This window comes from Puma concolor, chromosome D2 (genome assembly GCF_028749965.1).
Source record: "Puma concolor isolate L17-30 chromosome D2, mPumCon1.1.hap2, whole genome shotgun sequence".
NCBI lineage: Eukaryota > Metazoa > Chordata > Mammalia > Carnivora > Felidae > Puma > Puma concolor.
Window position 1 is genome coordinate 34215481 of NC_141677.1, and position 23238 is coordinate 34238718.

The 23238-nt window shown below is 40.5% G+C and overlaps 1 protein-coding gene across 6 annotated transcripts in view; it reads left to right on the plus strand.

Annotated features, from left to right (window-relative positions):
- Positions 1-80: 80 nt before the first annotated feature.
- The window catches only part of MCU (mitochondrial calcium uniporter), a 204461-nt gene continuing 181303 nt past the window's right edge, over positions 81-23238 (plus strand). For 2 of the 6 annotated variants that reach the window (XM_086679954.1, XM_086679956.1), the window contains exons 1-3: positions 90-227; positions 15225-15340; positions 15908-16049. In XM_086679954.1, the coding sequence (XP_086536080.1) occupies positions 15282-15340; positions 15908-16049 (201 nt within the window). In that variant the 5' untranslated portion in view covers positions 90-227; positions 15225-15281. Of the gene's footprint in view, positions 228-11888; positions 13798-15224; positions 15341-15907; positions 16050-23238 lie in introns of those variants that run through there. The other 4 variants (XM_086679957.1, XM_086679955.1, XM_086679958.1 and 1 more) reach the window with 4 other exon arrangements.

Below are 23238 nucleotides of genomic sequence, written 5' to 3' on the forward strand. Positions count from 1 at the left end.
GGCGCGGGTGAGTGGCGGGCCTTAGCTCCGCCCCGGCCGTCCGCTGCGCTGCCTGGGTCGGCGCCGTTTCCAGTTGAGAGATGGCGGCCGCCGCAGGTAGATCGCTCCTGCTGCTCCTCTCCTCCCGGGGCGGCGGCGGGGGCGTCGGCGGCTGCGGAGCGCTGACTGCCGGCTGCTTCCCCGGGCTGGGCGTCAGCCGCCACCGGCAGCAGCAGCACCACCGGACGGTGAGCGAGCGCGCCCCGAGGCTCCGGGGAGGGCGGGGCGGCGCTGGCGTGTGGGAGCCGCTGGCGGGCAGGCCGCCGGGGCAGCGGGCGAGTTCCCTCAACTCGCTGCCGCTCCCGAGCTTGCCGGGCACCGAGGAGCCGCCGTGCCCTTCAGGCGCCTGCGGCGGCGACCAGGAAGGGAGGGAGGGCGGAGGAAGCCGAGTGGAGGAGGAGGAGGGGCGATGGCGGGGATGTTCCCGCAGGACCCGGGGCACCAGGGCGGGGAAGGGACTTGAACCCTTCTCTGACTCGCACCCGATCTCGGTCCCTCCCTCTTTTTTTTTTTTTTTTTTTTTTTTTTTTTAAACAACTCTGCCCCACCGCTCGCGAACTGAGCCCCGTGCAAGTTGTCCCCTTTCCCTCCTCCTCCTCCGGGCGGGTCGGGGTGTCCTGAGTTGCCGCGGCTGCCTGGTGTATGTGTCAGGAGAGTGGCAGTGCCAGCCATGCTTCTGGTAACTGTCTCGGGAGAGCAGCCCAGGACCCCAGCGGGACCGCTCCCTCGTCCTCTCTCGGCCCTTCGGGAACGGGCAAGAAAGGATAATCAAACTTTATCCCTCTCTGTGACTTCCTGCATGTGTGGGCACGGGAAACAGCCCCCTCGCGAAGGATGCTGCATTGCTTCAGGAGGCAAGCTCCATCCTGAGATTCTTAAAGGTCCTCGGTGGTCCTTTTGGAGAGCTGGTTTAGCAGCTTGCTCACGCGTGCCTGAAGAAGGAAGGATGGGCAGCAGGCGGAGGGGACGTGGGTATGGCAAGTTGTTCACAGAGGCAGGGATTTGGTGGTTGAATTAACCAGTTACTGCTGGATTTCATTGGCTGGCAACGAAGGAGAGTTTCTATTTGAACAGCCTTGGGGTGTGTTTGTGAGTGATTGTCATTTCTTTTTTCAGTTACAAGAGATCAACTTGGCGTGGAGTTCTTGACCTAACAAGTCAGTGGGTTCTCTTTGCTTGGACTTTCCCAGCCCATTTGTGTTGGTCTTTGGCCAAGTGAGAAAGTGTAGGTTTTGTTTCCTAGAGCTAAGTTGTATAGTGTGCTAATGAGAGAATCACTGCAGACAGCCTGCTAGAAGAAACTAGTACCTTGAGATCTCAGCACGTACGTCCACCTGTGTTAACAAATACATCCACCTGTCTTCTTGTGATCACATAGCTCTTGAGAGGAAACTGAACTGGAGGTTTTCAGAGAGGATACCCCAAGACTGATGACAACATAAAATCAAGGGTCTGAAAGAGCTATGAAAAGAACTAATGCTCTGGAAATGCAAGATGATATTGTTATTATTAGTCATACGTATGGATCCTGTCTTCATTCTTGTGAAGAAAATTGTACTTCATATTTGGCATGCTGACATATTGCTTTGCTGAAGCTTTTGGGTGAGAGCCGAGCTTTTCCACAGTTCAGTTTAGAATTGCATGTTTCATAGCCTCCGTTTATGTGTTTTGTTTTCCTAAAAACATGAAGCCACCCAAAAATCTGATTGCATTCCCCTCTCCCTCAAACTATTTAAAGACTTCTCAAGTTGTCTTTATCCCTGTATTTTGCTAATACGTCTTTTGACTTTGCACAGTTTGTTTTTAAGGCTATTTGGGTGTGGTATTCATTTAGCATTTTTAAATTTGTGCCTTGTATATTTTTCACTATGCGAATCTGTCAGGCTGTGAGTGCCTTCCTTGTGTGGGTACTTCATGAAAGTGTTCTTCTGTGCTATTCTGGGGTGGGTAAAAGTGATGTGCTGAATTTGTAACTGAAAGCACAGTTAAAGTGAAGTGTTATTTCTGAAGGGCTGAAGTGTTATCATGGGAATGTTGACTTGTAAATGAACTTAGAATTGTATGCTTTTGAAAAAAATTGTGTCTGATGATTTAAAATATGTAAACAGGATTTTTTCTTTTTCTACGATTGCTCTGAAGCCACCCTGTATATAGCTGTCTCCATCTGTTATTCTATGATCTCTCACAAGACTCACTTTGAAAGGTATCTCTTGGAGATTTGTTTAACTCTTGACATTTTATGCCTGAAATTGAGGCCCAGAAAAGGGGAGAAACTTGGCCAGGATTGCACAGCTAACAGGCAACAGTTTCAGGACCCACCCCAGATATTCTGACCCCGTTCTTGTGTTCTTCTCATTATCAGGTGCCATTGCTCCTTCATAATCTTTCTCCTCCTTTATAAAACTGACTATCGTTAGGAAAGTATTGGTGTTTTAAAATCCCATGAATGGGAATGCTCCTGTAAGTGGATGTTGTTTGAGGCCAAATGTATTAGGCAAATATGGGAGCAAACAGCTTGCTCTTGTAAAGGTCCCTGAGAGACACTAAGGTTGAATCTTGCCTAGGAGACATCCTGTGCATGTGCAGCAGATGGCACTCTGCGTTGGACGACATCACAAGCCCAGCTTGTGCCACTTTTGTTCTGCTGTAGTAGGTACAGTAAATTAGAGCCAGGGGGACATAACCGGTTATGGTGCTGGTTAATTTTTTTGCTTGAGAGGCATGTGTTCAAAATCTTTTCCAAGTTTACAGGAGGAGTCCAAAACAATACAGTTCAGCTCATTGGCAGATGTGGTTGTGAAGTTATGAAACATAACTTGTCCCCTCCCCACTTTCTTTATTAAAAGATCACTCAACTAAGTAAATAGAAATAAGAATGCAGGGGCTTATTCAATATTTTTAGCACCATCTAGTGTAGTTTTTCATTTTCCATGTGAAGAGCCCGTTACTGCTCCCAGCCTGTGGTTGCAACTTAAGACTGATGTAAAATGTTTGTCGCATGCCTTTCTGTGTGGTTAGTGAAGGTGGTTGCTATTTTCAAGGATGGCTCTTTGAGGGGGAACTGCCTTTCATTGTGAGCTGGGTAATTCCTTTGCTAAATCAAATGGTCTCACCTCTGATTATGAAAGCCTGACTGTTGACATTTCCTAGTGGTCAGTGGCTATGCTGAATTACTAAATCTCTTGCTTAAGTCTGTCATTGGGCTGTTATTGTTTGTGACTGTCCCTCTCACTTTTACACATTATAGTTCTTTAGTGGTCACAACATTTCTGTTTAACCTGATAGTTTTAGCAGAGGTTATATTACCAGACACAGAAGCAAGTTGCAATTCTTTAATTGCATTTCCCAGAGACATCCCAGCACAAATATTCCACTGCGCTTAAGCCAGTGTTCCGAGTATCTATACTAAATGTTTATGCAGTTCTTGCAGCTGAATTTCGGTCTTAATCACTTCTCTAACCTGTAAGGTCCATTTCAGGTTAGAGACTGTGACCTATGATTCCTCTTTGAATCTAACCTCCTCACTTTACAGATGAGGAGACACGCCTAATGGGAACTGAGGGAAGTGACTTATTAGGTTATGTTTGTGGTTAATGACATCTGAGATGTCTTTAAATGGAGGTGGATTCAAGAAGTCCTAGTCAGAATCTTAATTTGTGTGATTCCTGGCTCTTAATCCCTTTCTGTTGTTCTCTTCTGCCTTGTCTAAGTTCTGATGGGATTTATTGTTAGCTAGTTTAATTATTAGCAGGACACAGATTGACACTGACTTATCTTGTTACCTAAATATTTCATTTGTGGGTGCCTTATCTTATGGGGTGGGTGGGCAGTATTGCCTTTTTGTCTCTCATAGACTCCAGCGCAGTGCTAGGTATATAGGTGACACTCAGATGAACATTAATTGAATATGTACCCTTTTGTCTGCTTGCAGGTACAATGAAAAGATGTGCTCATTACCATGCCCCCCATCCCCCAGTTTGACTTTTCTAGTGGCCTGTTGCTTAGGTAGCCACATTTGGGTAATTGCTTTAACTTTGGTATTGCCAGTACTGTCTTTGATTGTATATTACACTTCTTTATGGTAGACTGATGCACAGAGTTGGTACCTTTTGATGAGTTCTACAGTGATACTTGCTTTCTGCCCAAAGCCCAGCAAAAGTGTGATTAATACCCAGATTATTATGCTTTATGGAACTCTACTCCAAGAGGAAATCTAAATAGAGAATGCAGCATCAGGAATGGTGTATGTCAAAGAGAACAACAAACTGAATGTACATCATTTTTGGTTTTGGGGCTGCCTTGCGTTTGAAATCCAGAGTGGTTATGGTCTTCTGCAATAGCACCTCATTGATACCATTGTCTGGTTTTTTGTGTTTTTTTAAAATGTTTATTACTTATTTTGAGAGAGAGAGGAAGAGAGAGAATCCCAAGCAGACTCCACACTCAGTGCTGAGCCTGACATAGCTCAGTCCCATGACTGGGAGATCATTTGACCTGGGCCAATATCAAGAGTCAGAGACTTAACTGACTGAGCCACCCAGGTGCCCTGCCCCCATTAATACCATTATCTGAATAACTGCAGAGATGTTGCTTGCATTTCTTTTTTATATCCTAGCTTTGTGTCTCTATGGGTTTTCTTAAAAAATTCTGGTTTATGTGTGTGCTTAAGGACAAGACTATGGGTGTTGGTTTTTTTTTTTTTTTTTTTTTTGAGAGAGAGAGAGAGAGAGAGAGAGAGAGAGAATGAATGCATGCAAATGGGGGAGAGACAGAGGGAGAGAGGAACAGAAGATCTGAAGCGGGTTCTGTGCTGAGAGCAGCAAACCCGATGCGGGGCTCGAATTCATGAACTGCAAGATCATGACCTGAGCCAAAGTCTGACACTCAACCACTGAGCCATCCAGGTGTCCCAGGACAAGACTACCTTTTAAGATCTTGAGATAGCCACCCAACATAACGGAATCCTCTATTCTTTATCTCACTAATTAATACTGTACCATGACTCATGGATATTTTAGAATTACTGGAATAACATGTTATTAGGAAAACTAAGATGTTACCATGGAGGACATGTACTAAAAAGAATCATAGACTTCAGAGCTCAAAAAGACCATAGATTAAGGCAATAATGCAAGAGTGGTGAAATGGTTTTTTCTTTAGTAGCCCAGCAAGTTACTACAGAGCTGAAAATGGTTCCCCCATCTGCTGGCTTTCTCAATCAGTTCTTTTCCTATGAAATTGCAGGAATGTATGTTTCATTTAAAGGACAATTAAGCCGAGGTTCCTTTTAAAAAGTGAATTAGGAGGGGTGCCTGGCTGATTATGTCAGTAGAGCATCTGACTCTTGATCCCAGGTAGAACATTTGACTCTTGCTTGATTCCAGTTCAAGCCCCCTATTGGGCGTGGAGCCTACTTAAAAAAAAAAAAAAAATGAATTGGGGAGAGAAAAAAATCAAAAAATGAAAAGTGAATTGAGACCCTTTCTTTCAGTAAGTGCTTAAACTCAAGCCCAGTCCTGAATAATTATTTCCTGATTTAGGTCAAGCTTGATGATATGTGTTAAAAAACCTGTCCTCTGCAGGTTGAACACAAAAAGAGAAACAATCCATTTAATTATTTCACTGCAGTTTGTTAAATGCTTGCAGTGAGACAGACTGTGTAACATGAAAGTTGACTTCAAGCAAAGTAATTTTAATGAGTTTAGTGAATTATTGACCCATAAACTGTGTATGGGCTTGAATCTTTTATTTTGATCAAAATATAACTTGGTAGATTACACCACCAACTGGGTCTAGTAGCATGCTGAAACTGAACTTTTTCTAATGCAGTTCTGGAAAAAATGGGAAATATGACATTGCATTTTGACATCTCTTGAAAATAAGAGTCCTTTTCAAAGGTTCTTTAAGGACATTGGCAATATTTATTAATCAAAAGGGTATTTACCTTTTATACTTTGTTACTAAAGTTTTCAGTCTTTACTATTGTCTATTTTATTGTTTGGGGAACACTTGTAAAAATCACCAGAGAATTGCTGAGAATCCATATGTGTATGAGGCCATCCAGGGGAGTCTCCCACGTATAGTCTTGAACTGTACTGCCTTATGGATTACAAGATCCTTTAAACTTCTTTTTTGCCTTCACCTTTTTTGTAATACCTATAATAAGTGGTGTTACAGGATGTTTAAGAGTATTAATATCTGCTTTAAACTTTAGAGAAAGTTAACGTGACTGGTAATTTGTCAAATAACTGGAGAGGAAGTAGGTTAATGTGAACTACCTGACCTGTATGTAGAGGGGTAGATAGAGAAGAAAGCATCTGAGGGCATTGTGTTACCTCATTTAATTCTCACTATAGTCCTGTGAGAGGCATGATTATCCCAGGTTTATAGATGAGGAAATTGAGGATGAGATAGGTTCATTTCTTCCTAAGTGTCATAAACTGTTTTAATGCTAGGGATGCAAAGATAGACTAGACAGATGTTTTGGAGCTGGGATTTAGGCCTAGGTCTGGCTGGGTGTCTGTGTAGGGCCCCCTTCCCTTTCATCTTGTCCTTCAGCTGGGTTTCTTTCTCAAGCATCTACTGCAGTTTTCTTCCAAGAGATCTCACCATCTTTCTGGCAACATTTAAGTCTCTTTCTCTACCCTCACCTCCAGGTCTTAGCTAATAAGGGTCTAAGATATTGCTTCCTTAGGATATTTGTAATTTAGCTAAGGATTCTGGAAAGTCCCACCCATTGTTGAGCATTGCTTCTATATCAGACACTTTTATAACTCTTTGGGCAAAATACTACTCCCATTGTACAGATGAGAAAATGAAGACCTAGTAAAGGTAAGTAACCAGGAGTCATTCAGAAAATATCTGATGAACTGCTGTTTGTAAGATACTGTGCTGGGAAAGAGTGATGTCTCTGAGGTGGTCCTGAGAGGTCACAGTTTGGCTAGGAGACACCGACAAACAAGACTGTAAGTGGCTATGCTCCCCGCCGGCCCGGAGGTTCAGTGGGAGCGTTTAGCTGGAGAAGGCTTCACAGGGGAGGCCTCACTTAAGCTGAAATAGGATGAAATATGATGTGTGGGGGACTGGAAGGGTATAGTCCAGTCTAGGCAGCAGCAACATCTGACATGACTGTATGAGGAAGGAAGATGTATTTGAGAAACGGCCAGTAGTTTGTAAGAACTGGAGTGTGAGCAAGAATAGCCAGAGATTAGGCTGGGCAGTAATAGCGATACCACTAATAATTAACATTTATCAAGTGTACCACGTGTCACACGTGTCACATAGGTAATCTCAATTCTTGTGGCACCCTATGGGTAGATGTTGTTCCTACCCTCGTTTTATAGTGAAGCCGAGTTACCTCAGCTCGGTTGATTTGCCCAGGATCACAGCTGGTAAGTGACACTCAGCTAGTAAATGACTTACTCAGGATCATGCAGCGGCGACTGGTATTTCTGGCAAGGAAATGCAAGTGGTCTGGCTCCAGAGCCTGTCTCTTAACTACTGTGCTATGGTGAGGGAATCAGACTGTGAAGGGACTTGTGAAGGAATTGGATTTTATTATGTAGGTCAGTGGTTTTTTTTAAACTCAACCCACAGTAGAAATACATTTTATATCATGACCCAGAATGTGCACGTGTGCATAAAAGTAGGAAAAGTTTCATGAAACAATATTTTTACTATGTATGAGGCATACATAGTTTCTATGCTATTTTGTTAAAGAAATACTGGTTGGGACCCACTTAAATTGATTCTACAGTTTAAGCCACAGTTTGGAAAAATACTGCTAGTCAATAGGTGAGCATCTGAAGAATTTCAATTAGGTGAATCACATGATCAGGTTTGTGCTTTTTTTGGAAGGTTAGTTATAATGGCAGCAGTGTGAAGGCTGGATTCGAAAGGATGGGACCAGAAAGCCAAGAGGCCAATAAGGGGTATCTTAATGAACCAGGCAAAAGATGCCTGAGTAAGGACAGTATCATTGGGGATAGAGAAAGGGAATAGAGAGAAGGCAGATTTAGGAAGTAGAATTGTTAGAACTTGGTGATTGGACATAGACTATCACTCAGCTAGTACCAGGTAGAAAGGCAGTTCAATTCAAGGGCTGTCTGATGCTATTAATACTCAGGCCCTGAAACTTTATTTCTGGACCTTTTCTGTGTGTTTCTTTTTACAGTCATGTTAAATATACTTCTTTGTTGTCTTTTCTGTGCCTCTTCTTTTGTATATAAAAATGTGCTGACCTGGTTTAATGATTTTAAAATGTATGTATCAAATCCAATGCCTACCTTATCCCATGTTCCTGCCTCCCCTCCCCCACACCATCAGAATCTGAAAGATTTGCACAGTGTGGAAGGAGTTCACCAAGTGTGATGAGCACTCAGCAAGTCTTCTTTGAGAATGTGTGTTCTGTGTATGACACTCTTCCAAAGCAGAAACTCTACACGTTACCTTAATTAATTAGAGGAATGTTTTTGAGTAATTTCCTTTGACTTTGTTCTCTTTAACTTTCCAGTTTTGTAATATTTGTTTACCTTTAGGGAATACTGAGCATTGTATGTATGATGGTCTTTTGTCTTTAAAAGAAACAAATAAAAACCTAGTCATTCCTAGGCATGAAACCTTTTCTTCGTAAAATGTTAGCAACCTCCATTCTTACATTAGAAGCGAAGACAGGAGTTGTGCTTCTGCCATCCGTTTCTCAAGAGGAGTATAAAAATAAAAACATGTAATAATCGAGAACAAGTTATATGGAGTGATTCTCTGTATTTTAATTGACTAGGTACCTTACCGGATTGCTTTATTCGGAAAGCACATATTCTTTGGTCTTCTAGGTATTATAATACAGAGGTAAGTATTTATTTGATAACTATGACAAGTCTTTAGACCCGTTACAATATCTGCTTCACCAGAAGAGATTGTATTTGTCACGTTGTTGGTGAGCCTTTGGAAAACTATGGGACTAAAGGATTGCTATACCATCATAGAATTTTTAATTAGTTTTCTGAGATAGTTAAATAAGAGATGGAAATGGTGTGTGTGTGTGTGTGTGTGTGTGTGTGTGTTTCAGTCACCAAAATAAAAGTAAGTCACTGTACTTGAAGAGGATTAGGTGCCATGTGATACAATAGAGGTAGGAGTGTGGGTTTTGTTCATTTCTCTTCTGTTAACTTGCTGTTTGACCCTGGGCAGGTGACCTCTTTGGTCTTAATGTTTTGGCCAATTAAATAAGGATGCTTGATCAAATGAGCCTAAGGGGCTTTCTAAGACATATGTCACTTTCATATAATACTTTATAAGTAATTTTTATATTTTTCCTTTGGGGAGCTTGTATAAAATCATAAACTCAAGTATAATGTATTTGCTTATTCTCACCAGGGTCAAAGGCTTGAAGTGAAGAAAAATCCCTTCCATTTCCTTTTCAGGACAGTTTGTATAATTACTTCTGACATCTTGATGGACAATTTACCCTGCATTCCTCTTAAACAAGTCATTCTGCCCTTAGTCCCATCCTTCTCTTTTGTCTTCTTTTTCCAATCCAAACTGCTGAGGGTGTGGGGGAAGAGGTGAACATGTGGTGGGGAATCCAGAGAGTTGGAGAGACAGGGGAAGAAAAAAAGCAGTTAATGTTGGAATGCTGAGGTAAGACAGACTGTTATAATAATCTGTTAATTCTGAGTCGTGATCTGCCAGGCTGAAACAGAAAATGTTTCTGTTTTCCTTTGTAATTACACTACAGGAATCCTGAGTGTGGAAACCTCAGGTGATTAGTTGCCCACAGTAGTCTATTCTCCCAAACTCTGTGAGCTGAGCCTAGTGTAGTCAAGAACAGAGACACTCAGCCAGTGTTGAATAAATGAGTCAGTGAGTTGAAAAGTCCTAGAGACCATTGTCTAAATCCTTCAACCCTGTGGATAATGCAGCTGTAGATTCTCTTGTTCTCCATGCCGAGATAATATAGTGATGAGAATCATAGAAATACGAAGAAGAAATTACTTTTCTTTGATTCAGGCAGCAGCAGATCATTTTAAAAGGGTTCACAGATTATGCTGAAACAAGCAGGACTATGGAAAATACTAAGTAAAATAGTGATAGAAAAATATTGTAGTGCTATTGTCTTATAAGTAATTTAAGAAATTGACACATGCATCTGCCTGGCAAGTATTTGGAGGAAGTAGAGGAGTGGAGGGAAGGGTGAAGGGCTGGGCACTGCAGAAGAGAGCTTGAAAGGAACTATTTGAAAGAGGTGCTGCCAACTCTAGATTCCCTGCATGTATATATTTCCAAAGATGACAGATTTTTGGAGGTGTTTATTTTGGAACTAATCTTCTGTATTTCCATTCTGCCCCCACTGTATCCTGTATCTTGCACTGCCAGAATTCTGCTAGCTGCCATGAAGCAGGGCTGTGGCAAGTGGCCAAGTGTGATAAAACCTATTTTTTCATTTTAAAACAGAGTATGGATATGAGAATACTTTATGAAGTATTTAAGGATAGATTGAATGGAGTAGGAGAAATAGTAAAAACCTAATGAGAAGATTGAAAGTTTTTTATTTGTGTTTGCTGGGATTTGTTTGGTAAACAGAAGAATACCAGCTTATGTCTGTCTCTGTCACTTTCTTCTTTCTTGCCGCTCTTTCTCTGACCTTTGAATGCTGGTGTTAGAATAGATAGGAAAAATGGGTTTTCTGATCATGAAGAGATGGTAGTGATTTTTTAATTTTTAGTTTTTGAGGGAATCCCAAGGGTATGCTCTGTGTGAATGTCTCATTACATGTATGCATGCGAGAAATTGTTTTATTTTTTCGTTTTTGTTTTAAACCCTCCCCCACCATGAAATTTTTTCTTTTTTTATCTCCAGCTCTGACTTAAGCTTCAAAACAAAATGTTATCTAAACATTGTTGAGGTGGTCTAACATATTACAGAATTTTAGAATGTTCATTTATTAGAAAATTAAACTGCAGTCAGTATTTTCTTGAATTTTATTTTTTTTTAATGTTTATTTTTGAGAGAGACAGAGACAGAGAGAGAGAGAGAGAGAGAGACAGAGCATCAGCAGGGGAGGAGCAGAGAGAGAGGGAGACCTGAAGCAGGCTCCAGGCTCTGAGCTGTCATCACAGAGCACGATGTTGGGCTCAAACTCCTGAACTTTGAGATCAAGACCTGAGCTGAGGTCGGATGTTTAACCAACTGAGCCACCCAGGTGCCCCAGTGTTTTCTTTAATTTTAGTATCTCATTCTGCATTGACATTTGATTCAGAATAAAATCAAGTTCCTAGCTTGGCTAAGTGCCACAAAGTCGGGTGAGCTTTAAATATGTAATGACTTTCTTTTTAATGATTGCTAGAGGTTTTAGCAGTAAAAAGGGGAAAATGAAAGGAAACTCTAATAGATTTCTTGCCTAAAAAGAGCATTCTTGGTAAGATTAAAAGTAGAGACAAGCTGAGGCCCTGAGTTAGGGATCTGAAAATCCCATCACAGCCAGTATCAGAAAGTAGCAGGGGCGCCTGGGTGGCGCAGTCGGTTAAGCGTCCGACTTCAGCCAGGTCACGATCTCACGGTCCGTGAGTTCGAGCCCCGCGTCGGGCTCTGGGCTGATGGCTCAGAGCCTGGAGCCTGTTTCCGATTCTGTGTCTCCCTCTCTCTCTGCCCCTCCCCCGTTCATGCTCTGTCTCTCTCTGTCCCAAAAAAATAAATAAACGTTAAAAAAAAAAAAAAAAAAAAGAAGAAAGAAAGTAGCAGCACTAGTGGAAGAAAACACAGAAGGTCTCTACTGATGAGGGGGCTCACTTGGAAAGGGCATTCCATCACCAGAGGGTTTTTTTTTGGGGGGGGGGGGCTTCATAAGAAAACTACATTCTATTCAGTTAAACATAATGGGAAAAGTCATTTGTTTTTAAAGTATGAAGTATGTCATGTCTATAAAAACATGTAGAATATTTATTTCTTTTAGCTTGAAAAATTAAACACGATAACTATGAAAGCTGCCCCAGGTATCTTTCCTCAGTCCTATTTCTTGTCCTCTCTCCCCTAATTACCATTCTTTCCAATTTAGTATTTACCATTCCCATGCATGTGTTTATGCTTTTGCTGTATCTGTCAACCTTACATAGTACTGTAAATGTTTTAAGCCTTATTTAGAAGATTGTACACTGTATGTAGTTATATAATTTGTTCTTTTTGTTTAAATACTTTGAAGAATCTGTAGTTGATACGTGTAGTTCTGGTTCATTCATTTTTAACTGTTTTGTCATGTTTCATTCTCCATTTCTCATGTTTAACCATTCTCTTGTTGACTGAAAGTCTCTTTAGCTGAATATTTTGGGGGGCTGGGAAAGAGGAATATATTATGTCATTTTAAAAGTTAGACGAGGAATATTTTGACTTTCAAAAAAGCCAGTTTCCTTTTTTGGGTGTGGAATGCCCTCATTTATCATATTCCAGGGAAAACCCTTTGTACTTCCGGAGAGAAGGCAGAGAAGAATAATGTTTCATTACACAGACGAACATGTCTTGTGCAAAGTGCCGAACGGCATCCGCTGTAATACAGCATGCTCATGCGGGATTGAGCTGTTGCAGCTAAAACTTGGTTTGTTCTATGAAAATGCTCAGTTTTTTTTGAAGTGCAGACAAGCTGTAGATGGGAACTTGTTGACATTTATTCATTGTTTCTCTTCTGTGAGTTCCCAAATTTGCAGTTTGGGACTGCTTTATTTGGTAAAAAGGGTATATGCCTTAAATGGTAAAAAGATTGTTCTTGAATTGTGTCATGGTTTTACGGAGTAAAGGAAAAACAAGGTCTAGGAATGGAGGGGTGCTTTTTGGGGTAGACAGTTGATGTGAAATAAAATATTTGTTTTAATAATGAATCTTATATGTGTATTTGCCATTGAGTATTCCTTGTAGTCATTGTTTTAGAAAGGCAATCTCTGATAAATTTTTTTTCTTCCCAATTTCATGCAGTTGTCTTTCATTTGTAACATCTTTGAGAGGCACCTGGGTGGCTCAGTAGGTTAAGTCTGACTTCGGTTCAGGTTTGTGAGTTCGAGCCCTGCGTTGAGCTCTGTGCTGATAGCTCAGAGCCTGGAGCCTGCTTCAGATTCTGTGTCTCCCTCTCTCTTTGCTCCCCACCCCCCTCCCCAATCTCACACTCTGTCTCTCTGTCTCTCAAAAACAAATAAACATTAAAAAACAAAACAAAAAGAAGAACTGTTAACATCTTTGATAATGGTTTGGATAATGTTGCAGAATACACAATACAGAACTCCATTCAGGTTGTCCCTCCAAATGATTTGCTATTGTGCTTTAACCAGAAATGCTGATGCAGCAAGGGAAACACTAATAAATGGGATGCTTTCCAGGGACTGTAGCTAAGGCAAAGCAAACACAAGCCAAAATTGGGAAGAAAATGTGAGGTAGGCACCCACGATGCAGTCTGGCCAGATATGCTATTAACAGTGAATATCCCTTTCTAAATAAATTAATCGAGGCCTGGGCAATTTGAAAAAAAATTTTTTTAACGTTTATTTATTTTTGAGACAGAGAGAGACAAAGCATGAACGGGGGAGGGTCTGAGAGAGGGAGACACGGAATCTGAAACAGGCTCCACGCTCTGAGCTGTCAGCACAGAGCCCGATGCGGGGCTCGAACTCACGAACCACGAGATCATGACCTGAGCCAAAGTCAGCCGCCCAACCGACTGAGCCACCCAGGCGCCCCGAGGCCTGGGCAATTTGAATCATCAGACTGTTTGCTAAAAAGGTGACCCAACTTTAAGCATACTGGAATTAGGGACTAGTGTAAGAATAGTCTTTTGGCTAAAACTTATTTAGAATGAAAACTTAAATTATCTTTGTTTTTTCTTATTGGAGAGATTCTGGTGCCCCAAGAATGATTAAATTCGGTTGCCTGTTGGTTTCTGCCATTGTGGTTCTGTGGGGGCAAGGATGCTAAAAGGGCCAGCAAGTAAAAGAAGAGATTATTTAAAAAAAAAATTGAGGGGGGGGGGCGTTGGAATGATTAGATGGAAGGAAGAAAGAGATTATTGAGAATTAAGAATTGAGAATTAACTGATTATGAAGAATGATTTTTGTTTTTTCACTATTGCTGCTTTTCTTATAAGTCACAGTTTTTTATTCACAAATTCCTTTACCCACAAATAGTGTAGGCATTGGAAGAGGAGGTAATGGTATGTGAACAGGCTCTTTTCAAAAATGTTGTCCTGAAAAAAAATGGTTGTTCTTGTTTTTGAATGATCTCTGATAAAATTTGCCAAGAGTCAAGCATTTTGAAACAGAACTCCTAAACCAGAGGGTTGTGTGGCTAGGTAAATGAATTGGAGTTTTTGTTTTAGTGCACCAAGAGTTTTAAGTTTTGTGAACTTCTTTCTGAAACTATTGAAAGTTCGGAATGAATCTGGATAACCTGAGACTTCTATTGCCAGGGTCCCTTTCAGCTAAAAAATTTTTTATTCTTATTTAAGAAAAAAAAGAGGGGGGTGCCTGTCTGGCTCATTCCTTGGAACATGCAACTCTTGATTTCATGGTCTTAAGTTCAAGCCTCACCTTGGGTTTAGAGATTACTTTAAAAAAGAAATCTTGGGGCGCCTGGGTGGCTTGTGCAACGCTATCATGACTGACTTTGGCTCAGGTCATGATCTTGTGGTTCGAGCCCCGCGTTGGCCTCTGTGCTAAGGGCTCAGCGCCTGGAGCCTGTTTTCGATTCTGTGTCTCCCTCTTTCTCTGCCCCTCCCCTGCTCTTTCTTTCAAAAATAAATAAATGTTAAAAAAAATTTATTAAAAAATCTTTAAAAAATTTCTGCTTTTTCTCATTGTTTATTAGGGTTCCATTTTTTAAATGTTAGAAGCATAGAGATGAGTGAAAGAATTTTGCTTCTTTAAAGCAATTTCTAAAAGTATTATTAGTCTATGAATTGTTGCTTCGGATTCTCGAGTTTTACATCCATATGAGCTTACCATGCGGATATCAAAAGATTCAATACTTTCTCAGGAAAAAATGTATATTTGAGAGTTTCTCATAATCTTCTGGATTTATTCTAGGTTCTAGGTTATAGCTAATATTCTTTCAAACTTTCTTTCCTTTGTTGTCATTTGCTGAGGTATCCATGTCAGCAGGCTCAGGAGAGCCTTCACCTTTGACATTGACTTTACTTTTTTCTATTCTTTTAGGTCTTTCACTACCATTCCTACAGTGGTTGACAAGATATCGTTTCCACCTCACTCTCCATGTACCATGCCAGTGACATCTTAGCTGCTAGAGTGTGGAGCTGGCCTGTGGGAGTCAAGTAAGTGCCTTTTTTACTATTTGGCATGGTTTTTGCTTACTTTGCAAAGCCATGTAGAGGAACTTCTTAAGATTAGTTTTTAAAAAGGCACTTGCTTGATCCTTGTGGGCTGGCTCTTTGCTCTAGCCTGCTGTTGAATACCTGGTAGCTAACATGGGGCTGAACTTAGCAAGGTGACTGTCACAGGATGGAACATTTTTGTTAGGATAGACCCTAAGGGATGATAGATCTGGTCTTGGCCTAATTATTAATTAGCCCATTCATGTTGATGTACAACCCCTGTCCCATCCCAGAATGAATCAGAACTTCTGTATTAGATCAAACAGTTAGTCTGGCCTTCTGGAAATTTAACAGGTTATGGATAACCAAGGGTCTGCTGGTCTAAACCAACTGGGTTGCATGGAAACAGAGCAGCTCTCCCAAGAAAGTCAATGACCTTGAAATTTAGCTCTCTATATAGCTTAATTAATTTAGCTTAATATATAGAAAAAGTGATGGTTGGCATTAATGAGGTATGGGTTTCTTTTCTTGCTAAAGTTGCTAAAACCTGGTATTTTACTTTTGCAGGTCACCTTGTAAATTTTGCCTATATAAATTAACACATCCCCTGTTATGTCATAACAACCATGTAAGGGAGAGTGTTTTCCTGCTCTGTCTTAGGTATTGGTGGTGTGACCTGTTCATGCAGGGGAAACTTGAACATTCTCAGGTATGTGAAGATCATGATTCATAAACATTTTCTCCCTGCAAACAAAACAGTTTATTTCAGTGTGAACTCATGAAATGGTTTTACAAAATCTATCTTGCCAGTTGATTTTCTGCCCCTGATTCTAGGACAGGGAGTAGCCAATTACAGCCATGACCATCACTTGTTTTTGTGAATAAAGTTTTATTGGAACACACACCCATTCATTTACAAATTGTCTATGCTGCTTTTGCACTATAGCAACAAAGTAGAGTTGTGACAGAGACCGTATGATTCACAAAGCCTAAGACTATCTGGGTTTTTAAGAAAAAGTGTGCCAGTTCCTTCTATAAAAGAAACAGACTTCAGGATATGTTTAGATATAAACTTGTTGGAACCACAGGTGAATTGAATAGTCTTCTAAAAAGAAAGCCAAGCCCTGTGTCATAATGCTGTCTAGCAAATAAATATTTGCAATATATATGGTGGTGGGATTAACTAATACAAGGTTAGTGGAATGGAAAGCCATGATGGCTGTTCAACTTGTTTTCTTTTATTCATTATATCCCCCTACTCCTCACCCCCCATGGGACTAAACACTCATTCCATAACGGGATATTATTTTTCTTTCTAGAGACTTGATTTTATAGGACAGATAAGGATAAAAGCTTTAACTAGGCTATCTTCCCAGAAGTGATAACTAAAGGACCTCTTTATTCATGGAACAAATATTAAAGTTGAAATGAACTTGAGATCATGGAAATTGAGAATCAGAGAAGTTTGGGGAAATGTTCAAGGGTCACAGAGAAGACAGTGGTGGAACTGAAACCAGAAGCTAGGTCTCCTGCCTCTTTGCCCAGGGTTCCTTCTACTAGGTCTTACACCATAGTAGGGCTACTTGTTTTCACTACTAACTGTAAGGCACAGCCTTTTCACTTTATTCCCTCGAAGTAGAAGCAAAAAGACTCAACGATTTAAACCACAAAGATGTGATTTATTGGAGAATTGATGTTACTTGGAGTTTGGATGCTTTTATTTTCTTGTTTGAAGATTAACTGGGGGGTTGCTTCTTAATGAATCATTAAAAACTTATATATTCAAAAAGTTTAGATTAGTTGGAATAAGAAAGGAAGTCTGAGCCTTGTTCATTATTTTATAGCTGGGAGCAAAACCAAAATCAGCACAGATAGAATGCTTCCCTCATATATCTATGTGTCTAAGCCCATAGATGGAAAGAGTGTATGTGTGTGTATGTGTGCATGCGTGGGTGTCTGACAGCTCTTAAAACGCATTTGGATTGCATTCTGAGAGGAGTTTAGCAGGTGTATTACAATCTGCAGATTATGTTGCAGAGTTTTAAGTGGATTTTTAAAAATAAATTCTATTTTTAAACAGTTTTGGATTTATAGGAAAATGGCTAAGGATATTACACAGAATTCCCATATACACCCCATCTCCAGTTCCCCTATGGTTAACATGTTACATTAGAAGTAACATGTTACTTTTTTGTGTATTATTCAGTGTGTATTATTCAGATTCCCTTAGTTTTTGCCTAATGATCTTCTTCTGTTCCAGGATTAAATGAAGTTTTGTTCACATGTTCACTGATTTAGAAGGCATTGATATGACCACCTGAAAGTTAGACTAGTTTTGAAGTCCCTTTTATATTCCAGGAGTGCGATTCAATGGGTACAGGCTTAACTGCTGCAGAGTTGTGACATTTATATTCCGTACATGATGGGAAAGTGGCTACTTTACCTTATTGATAGTAATGGCTCTTGAGTTGTTTCTGAATTTTCTGCATCAGCAGTTCCAGAAACAACAAGGCAAACTTGATTATTTCTTTTTTTTTTTAATTTTTTTAATGAGAAACATTTTTTTAACGTTTTTATTTATTTCTGAGAGACAGAGACAGAGCGTGAGCAGGGGAGGGGCAGAGAGAGAGGGAGACACAGAATCCGAAGCAGGCTCCAGGCTCTGAGCTGTCAGCACAGAGCCCGATGTGAGGCTCGAACCCACAATCCGTGAGATCATGACCAGAGCCGAAGCCAGACACTTACCCGACTGAGCCACCCAGACACCCCAAACTTGGTTATTTCTAAGTGTTATAGTCACATTCTAAATTGCTGGTGACAATATCCTAAACTAAGTTGCCTTCTTGGGAAGCCATGTGGTTCAACAATCCTACTTAAATATGTTTATCCTCCTGGAAGTCATTTTTGATGTAGTTTTCATCAGCACCTTCTGATAAATCATTAATCATTCAAATTTCCCTATAAAGATCTTAAAGTATTCCTTCCTTTAAAGTTCATTAGTTGTTTTACTAAAGTTGAACACTTGTACGCCCTATGACTCAGCATGTTCACTCCTAGAGTTATACACAACAGAATTGTGTGTGTGTGTTCACCAGAAGACATGGACAAAGATGTTAATAAGCAGGACGAGTTGTAATAGTGCAAGCTGGGATTTTCCAAATGCCCATCAACAGTAGAATGGGTAAATAAGTTTCTGGCATAATCAAACAATGAACATTAAATACTGATCAGAATGAACAAACATACACATTCAAAATGCGTGAATACAATATACAATAATATGATAATGTGTGAATCTCACAAATATAATGTTGAGTGGAGGAAGCCAGACACTAAAGAGTGCATAACTCTGATTGCATTTACATAAATTTCAAAACCAGGTTAAACTATCTGTGGTGTCAGAAGTCAGGAGATTGATTATCCTTGTTGGGGATTGGGGAAAGTGTTTGCAATGGGGTATGAAGGGGCCTTCTGGGGTACTAGTAATGTTCTGGTTTTTGTTTTGGGTACTGGTTATATGGATGTGTTTACTTCATGAAAGTTCACCAAGCTTATATATTTTTCTATATTCATGTTATTCAGAAAAAAGTATACAAAAATGTTAGCAACTCTGGAAAAAGCACATGCTTTTCCAGCACAAATTCACTGCTAATATTTAAGGGATATATGGAGAACACACTGAACAAATTAGCCTTACATCTTAGAATATATGCTGTCTGAATTAAAGGATTATCAAAGTGGCATTGTGTTATTGGATCTGTTACAGTCCTATTTGTATTATAAGATGAATAATGTAGGTTGAGGTTTTGGGGATGGCTCAGAAAAGACATCTTTTCAGTCTGTATTAAGTACAGTCCCCAAGTCATATATCCATCCTTTCTAACCTTACAGTAAAGACTGGTAAGCCAAGTAGTTGTGACTTGGGTGTATTAGTATGTTTATGCATGGTGAAGTTTCTCCTTCCCACTGATCAGTGAGTGAGCTTCAGTCTTGTATCTCTGTATACTCTACATGTTCTTTTGGCTTTCACGGCATCACCTCAAACCTAACCAGAATGTAGAGTCCTTTTCCCAAATAGAGCCCCCTTTCATGACTTTACTGTTGTTGTTGTTGTTTTTCCTTATTGGTACCTTTGGTTCTTCTAGTTACTTGAGTTAACTTTCCCTTTCTGACCCTTTAAAAAAAATGTGGTGAAAACACATAACATAAAATTTACCATCTTAACCATGTCTTCAGCATACACAGTTCAGTATCCCACCCTTTGCACTTTGTGATCCATTATCACTATCCTTACCCATGTTGAAACTCTTACTGTATATCTAGACTTTTGTCTAAATAGCATCTCAACTTCCAGTGTTTCCTCTAAGCGATCCATTCTATATCTGCGTGCCAGAGTTATAGTTGTAAAATCTCACCAAATTATTCCCCCACGTAAAACTTTGCTTGCCACTACCTACAGGGTTATAATGCAGATTCCTTAGTCGGATATTCAAGGTCTTCCATAATGGAATTCCAATCTGTCTTTCCATCTTTATTGAGAATGTTGTTTTTAATCACCAGTGACTACTTACTAATTTCCAAGTTGTGTGAAGCACTGTACAGGCACAATTTTACTTAATTCTGTCCTATAAAGTAATTGCCACTGAGGAAATAGAGGCCGGAGGGCTCTAAGTAACATGCTCAAGTAAGTGATGCAGTTAAGAGTTCAACTATAGGTCTCCATATGCCACAGTTGTAATCTCTGTCTCCCAGTGCTCCTGAATGCCTTGAGTAGGCTACTCCTGAACCACCAAGTGCGTTCCCATCTTTACCTAGCTCTTTCGCTTCTCAGATCCATTGCCTGGAAGGCCCTTACTTGTTCCTTTTTCTCTCCCAGTCCCATCGTATCCATTAAGTCCAGTGATTTTTTTCCTCCCCCTCCTTATCCCAGTTTATAGAAAACTCCTTAGGGCTACTACACACTTGGTATTTTCACTGCCTTGAATCTGTTTCTTTTTATATACAGATGCATTCGCTTAAACTTTGTTTTTTAAAGTTTATTTTTATTTTTAATTTTTTTAAATATTTATTTTGAGAGAGAGAGAGAGAGAGAGACAGGGCATGAGTGGGGTAGGGGCAGAGAGAGAGGGAGGCACAGAATCTGAAGCAGGCTCCAGGCTCCGAGCTGTCAGCACAGGGCCTGATGCGTGGCTCGAACCCACAAACCATGAGATCATGACCTGAGCCAAAGTCGGACGCTTATCTGACTGAGCCACCCAGGCACCCCTTTAAAGCATATTTTTTGAGACAGAGCAAGAGCGAGTGTGTGTGAGCAAGGAGAGGGGTAGAGAGAGAGAGAGAGAGAGAGAGAGAGAATGCGGTCCCATCCCATGAACTGTGAGATCATGATCTGAACCAAAATCAAGAGTCGACTGCTTAACTGACTGAGCCACCCAGGAGCCCCTTCGCTTGAATTTTTAGATTGTAACCTCCTTGAGGTTGAGGGCTTGGGGTATAGATTTTTTTGTATCCCTTGCAGTACCTTATGTATAACAGGTGCTCAGTAAATGTCTGTGTTGATCATTTGGAATGATAATAGAATCGTTGATAGCTGAAGATATATAATGTGCATCAAAGACTCCTTATTGGTTCTTTGCACTTCTTGAAGCTCTTTATAAATCCAGCTAACAGTCTTAATTCAGAACCAGGAATGACATATTTAGACTAGAGGTAGATATCATTGATTTGTAGGTTGGAAGCTTGGTAACTGTCGCCACATGCTGATTCAAATCAGCGCAGCTCTTCATGTTCAGAATTTGACTTCTCATATTCTCACCATTGGTGCTTTGAGTTAGACCACTAGCATATCTCATCTCTAGTATGCCAGCAGCCTCCAAATTAGTCTTCTTGCTTTTGCCCTTTTTCTCTGTGATCAGAACTCAGGCAGTGGGAATGATGATACCAGAAAGATGATGACCCTTCCAGTAGCTTCTCATCTCACACAGAGCAAAATATAGAGTATTTAAAGTGGCCTATAGGCAGCAATGTGCTGATAAACTGGATCTCCAGAGGGGGGACAGCCACTGATTTGTAACATTTGACTACTTCTGTGGTATAATTACTCACTCTCACTACGGCTGATTCAAAGTTCTGGAATGCATAACAATCTTCTTATCGGCTGGTACCAGCCAGCTCCAGCTCCCCACTGCTGAACATTCCCTGTCTGACCTCCCCCTGCTACTGCTTTCCCCTTGCCCACTCCATTTTTGTGACACTGACCTTAGTGTTCCTCAAACATGGCAGATATCCACCCACCTCACAGGATCTTTGCATTTGCAGTTTTATGACTAGAATGCTCTTTTCCTGAAATACTTGCAAGCTTGCTTATTTGTTATCTTTCTCAGGTCTGCTCAGATATCTTCCATGATCTCCCTATACAGGCATACCTTGAAGATACTGTGCGTTCGGTTCCAGACCACTGCAGTAAAGTGAATATTACAGTAAAGTGAATTGAATGTATTTTTGTTACCCAGTGCGTATAAAGGTTATGTTTACACTTTACTGTGGTCTATTAAGTACGCAATAGCATTGTATCAAAAAAAAGTACATACTTTAATTAAAAAAACTTTATTTCTAAAAAAATGCTAACCATCATCTGAGCTTCCAGTGAGTTGTAATCTTTCTGCTGGTGGAGGGTCTTGCCTCCGTGTTGATGACTGCTGACTGCTCAGGGTGGGGGTTGCTGAAGGTTGGGGTTGTTGTGGCAACTTCTTAAAATGAGACAATAGGGTGAATTTGGCTGCATCAACTGACTCTTCCCTTTATGAATGATTTCTCTGTAGCATCAATGCTGCTTGATATCATCTTACCCACAGTAGAACTTCTTTCAAAACAGGAGTCAATGCTCTCAAACCCTGCTGCTGCTTTATCAACTAAGTGTATGTAGTATTCTAAATTCTTTGTTGTTGTTTCAATGATCTTCACAGCATCTTCACTAGAAGTAGATTCCATCTCAAGAAACCGCTTTCTTTGCTCATCCATAAGAAGCAGTTTCTCATCCTTTCAAATTTTACCATGGGATTGCAGCAGTTCAATCCCATCTTCAGGCTTCACTTCTGATTCTAGTTCTCTTGCTGTTTCCACCACACCTATACTTAGTTCCTCCTTGGAGATCTTGAACCTCTCAAAGTCATCCATGAGAACTGGAATCAACTTCTTCCAAACTCCCATTAATGTTGATATTTTGACCTTTTCCCCCATGAATCATGAATATTCTTTTATTTTTTATTATTATTTTTTAACATTTATTTATTTTTGAGACACAGAGAGACAGAGCATGAACGGGGGAGGGTCAGAGAGAGAGGGAGACAGAATCTGAAACAGGCTCCAGGCTCTGAGCAGTCAGCCCAGAGCCCAACGCGGGGCTCGAACTCACGGACTGCGAGATCGTGACCTGAGCCGAAGTCGGACGCTTAACTGACTGAGCCACCCAGGAGCCCCGAATCATGAATATTCTTAACGGCATCTAGAATAGTGAATCCTTTTCAAAAGGTTTTCAATTTACTTTACCCAGATCAATCAGAGGTATCCCTATTTGTGGCAGCTATAGCTTTTGAAAAGTATTTCTTTTTTATTAAAAATTTTTTTTTAATGTTTATTTATTTTTGAGACAGAGAGAGACAGAGCATGAATGGGGGAGGGTCAGAGAGAGAGGGAGACACAGAATCTGAAGCAGGCTCCAGGCTCTGAGCTGTCAGCACAGAGCCTGACGCGGGGCTCGAACTCACAGACCGCGAGATCGTGACCTGGCTGAAGTCGGATGCTTAACCGACTGCGCCACCCAGGCACCCCTAAATTTAATTTCTTAAAAAAAATTTTTTTAATGTTTTTGTTTTTGAGAGACAGAGAGAGAGAGAGCG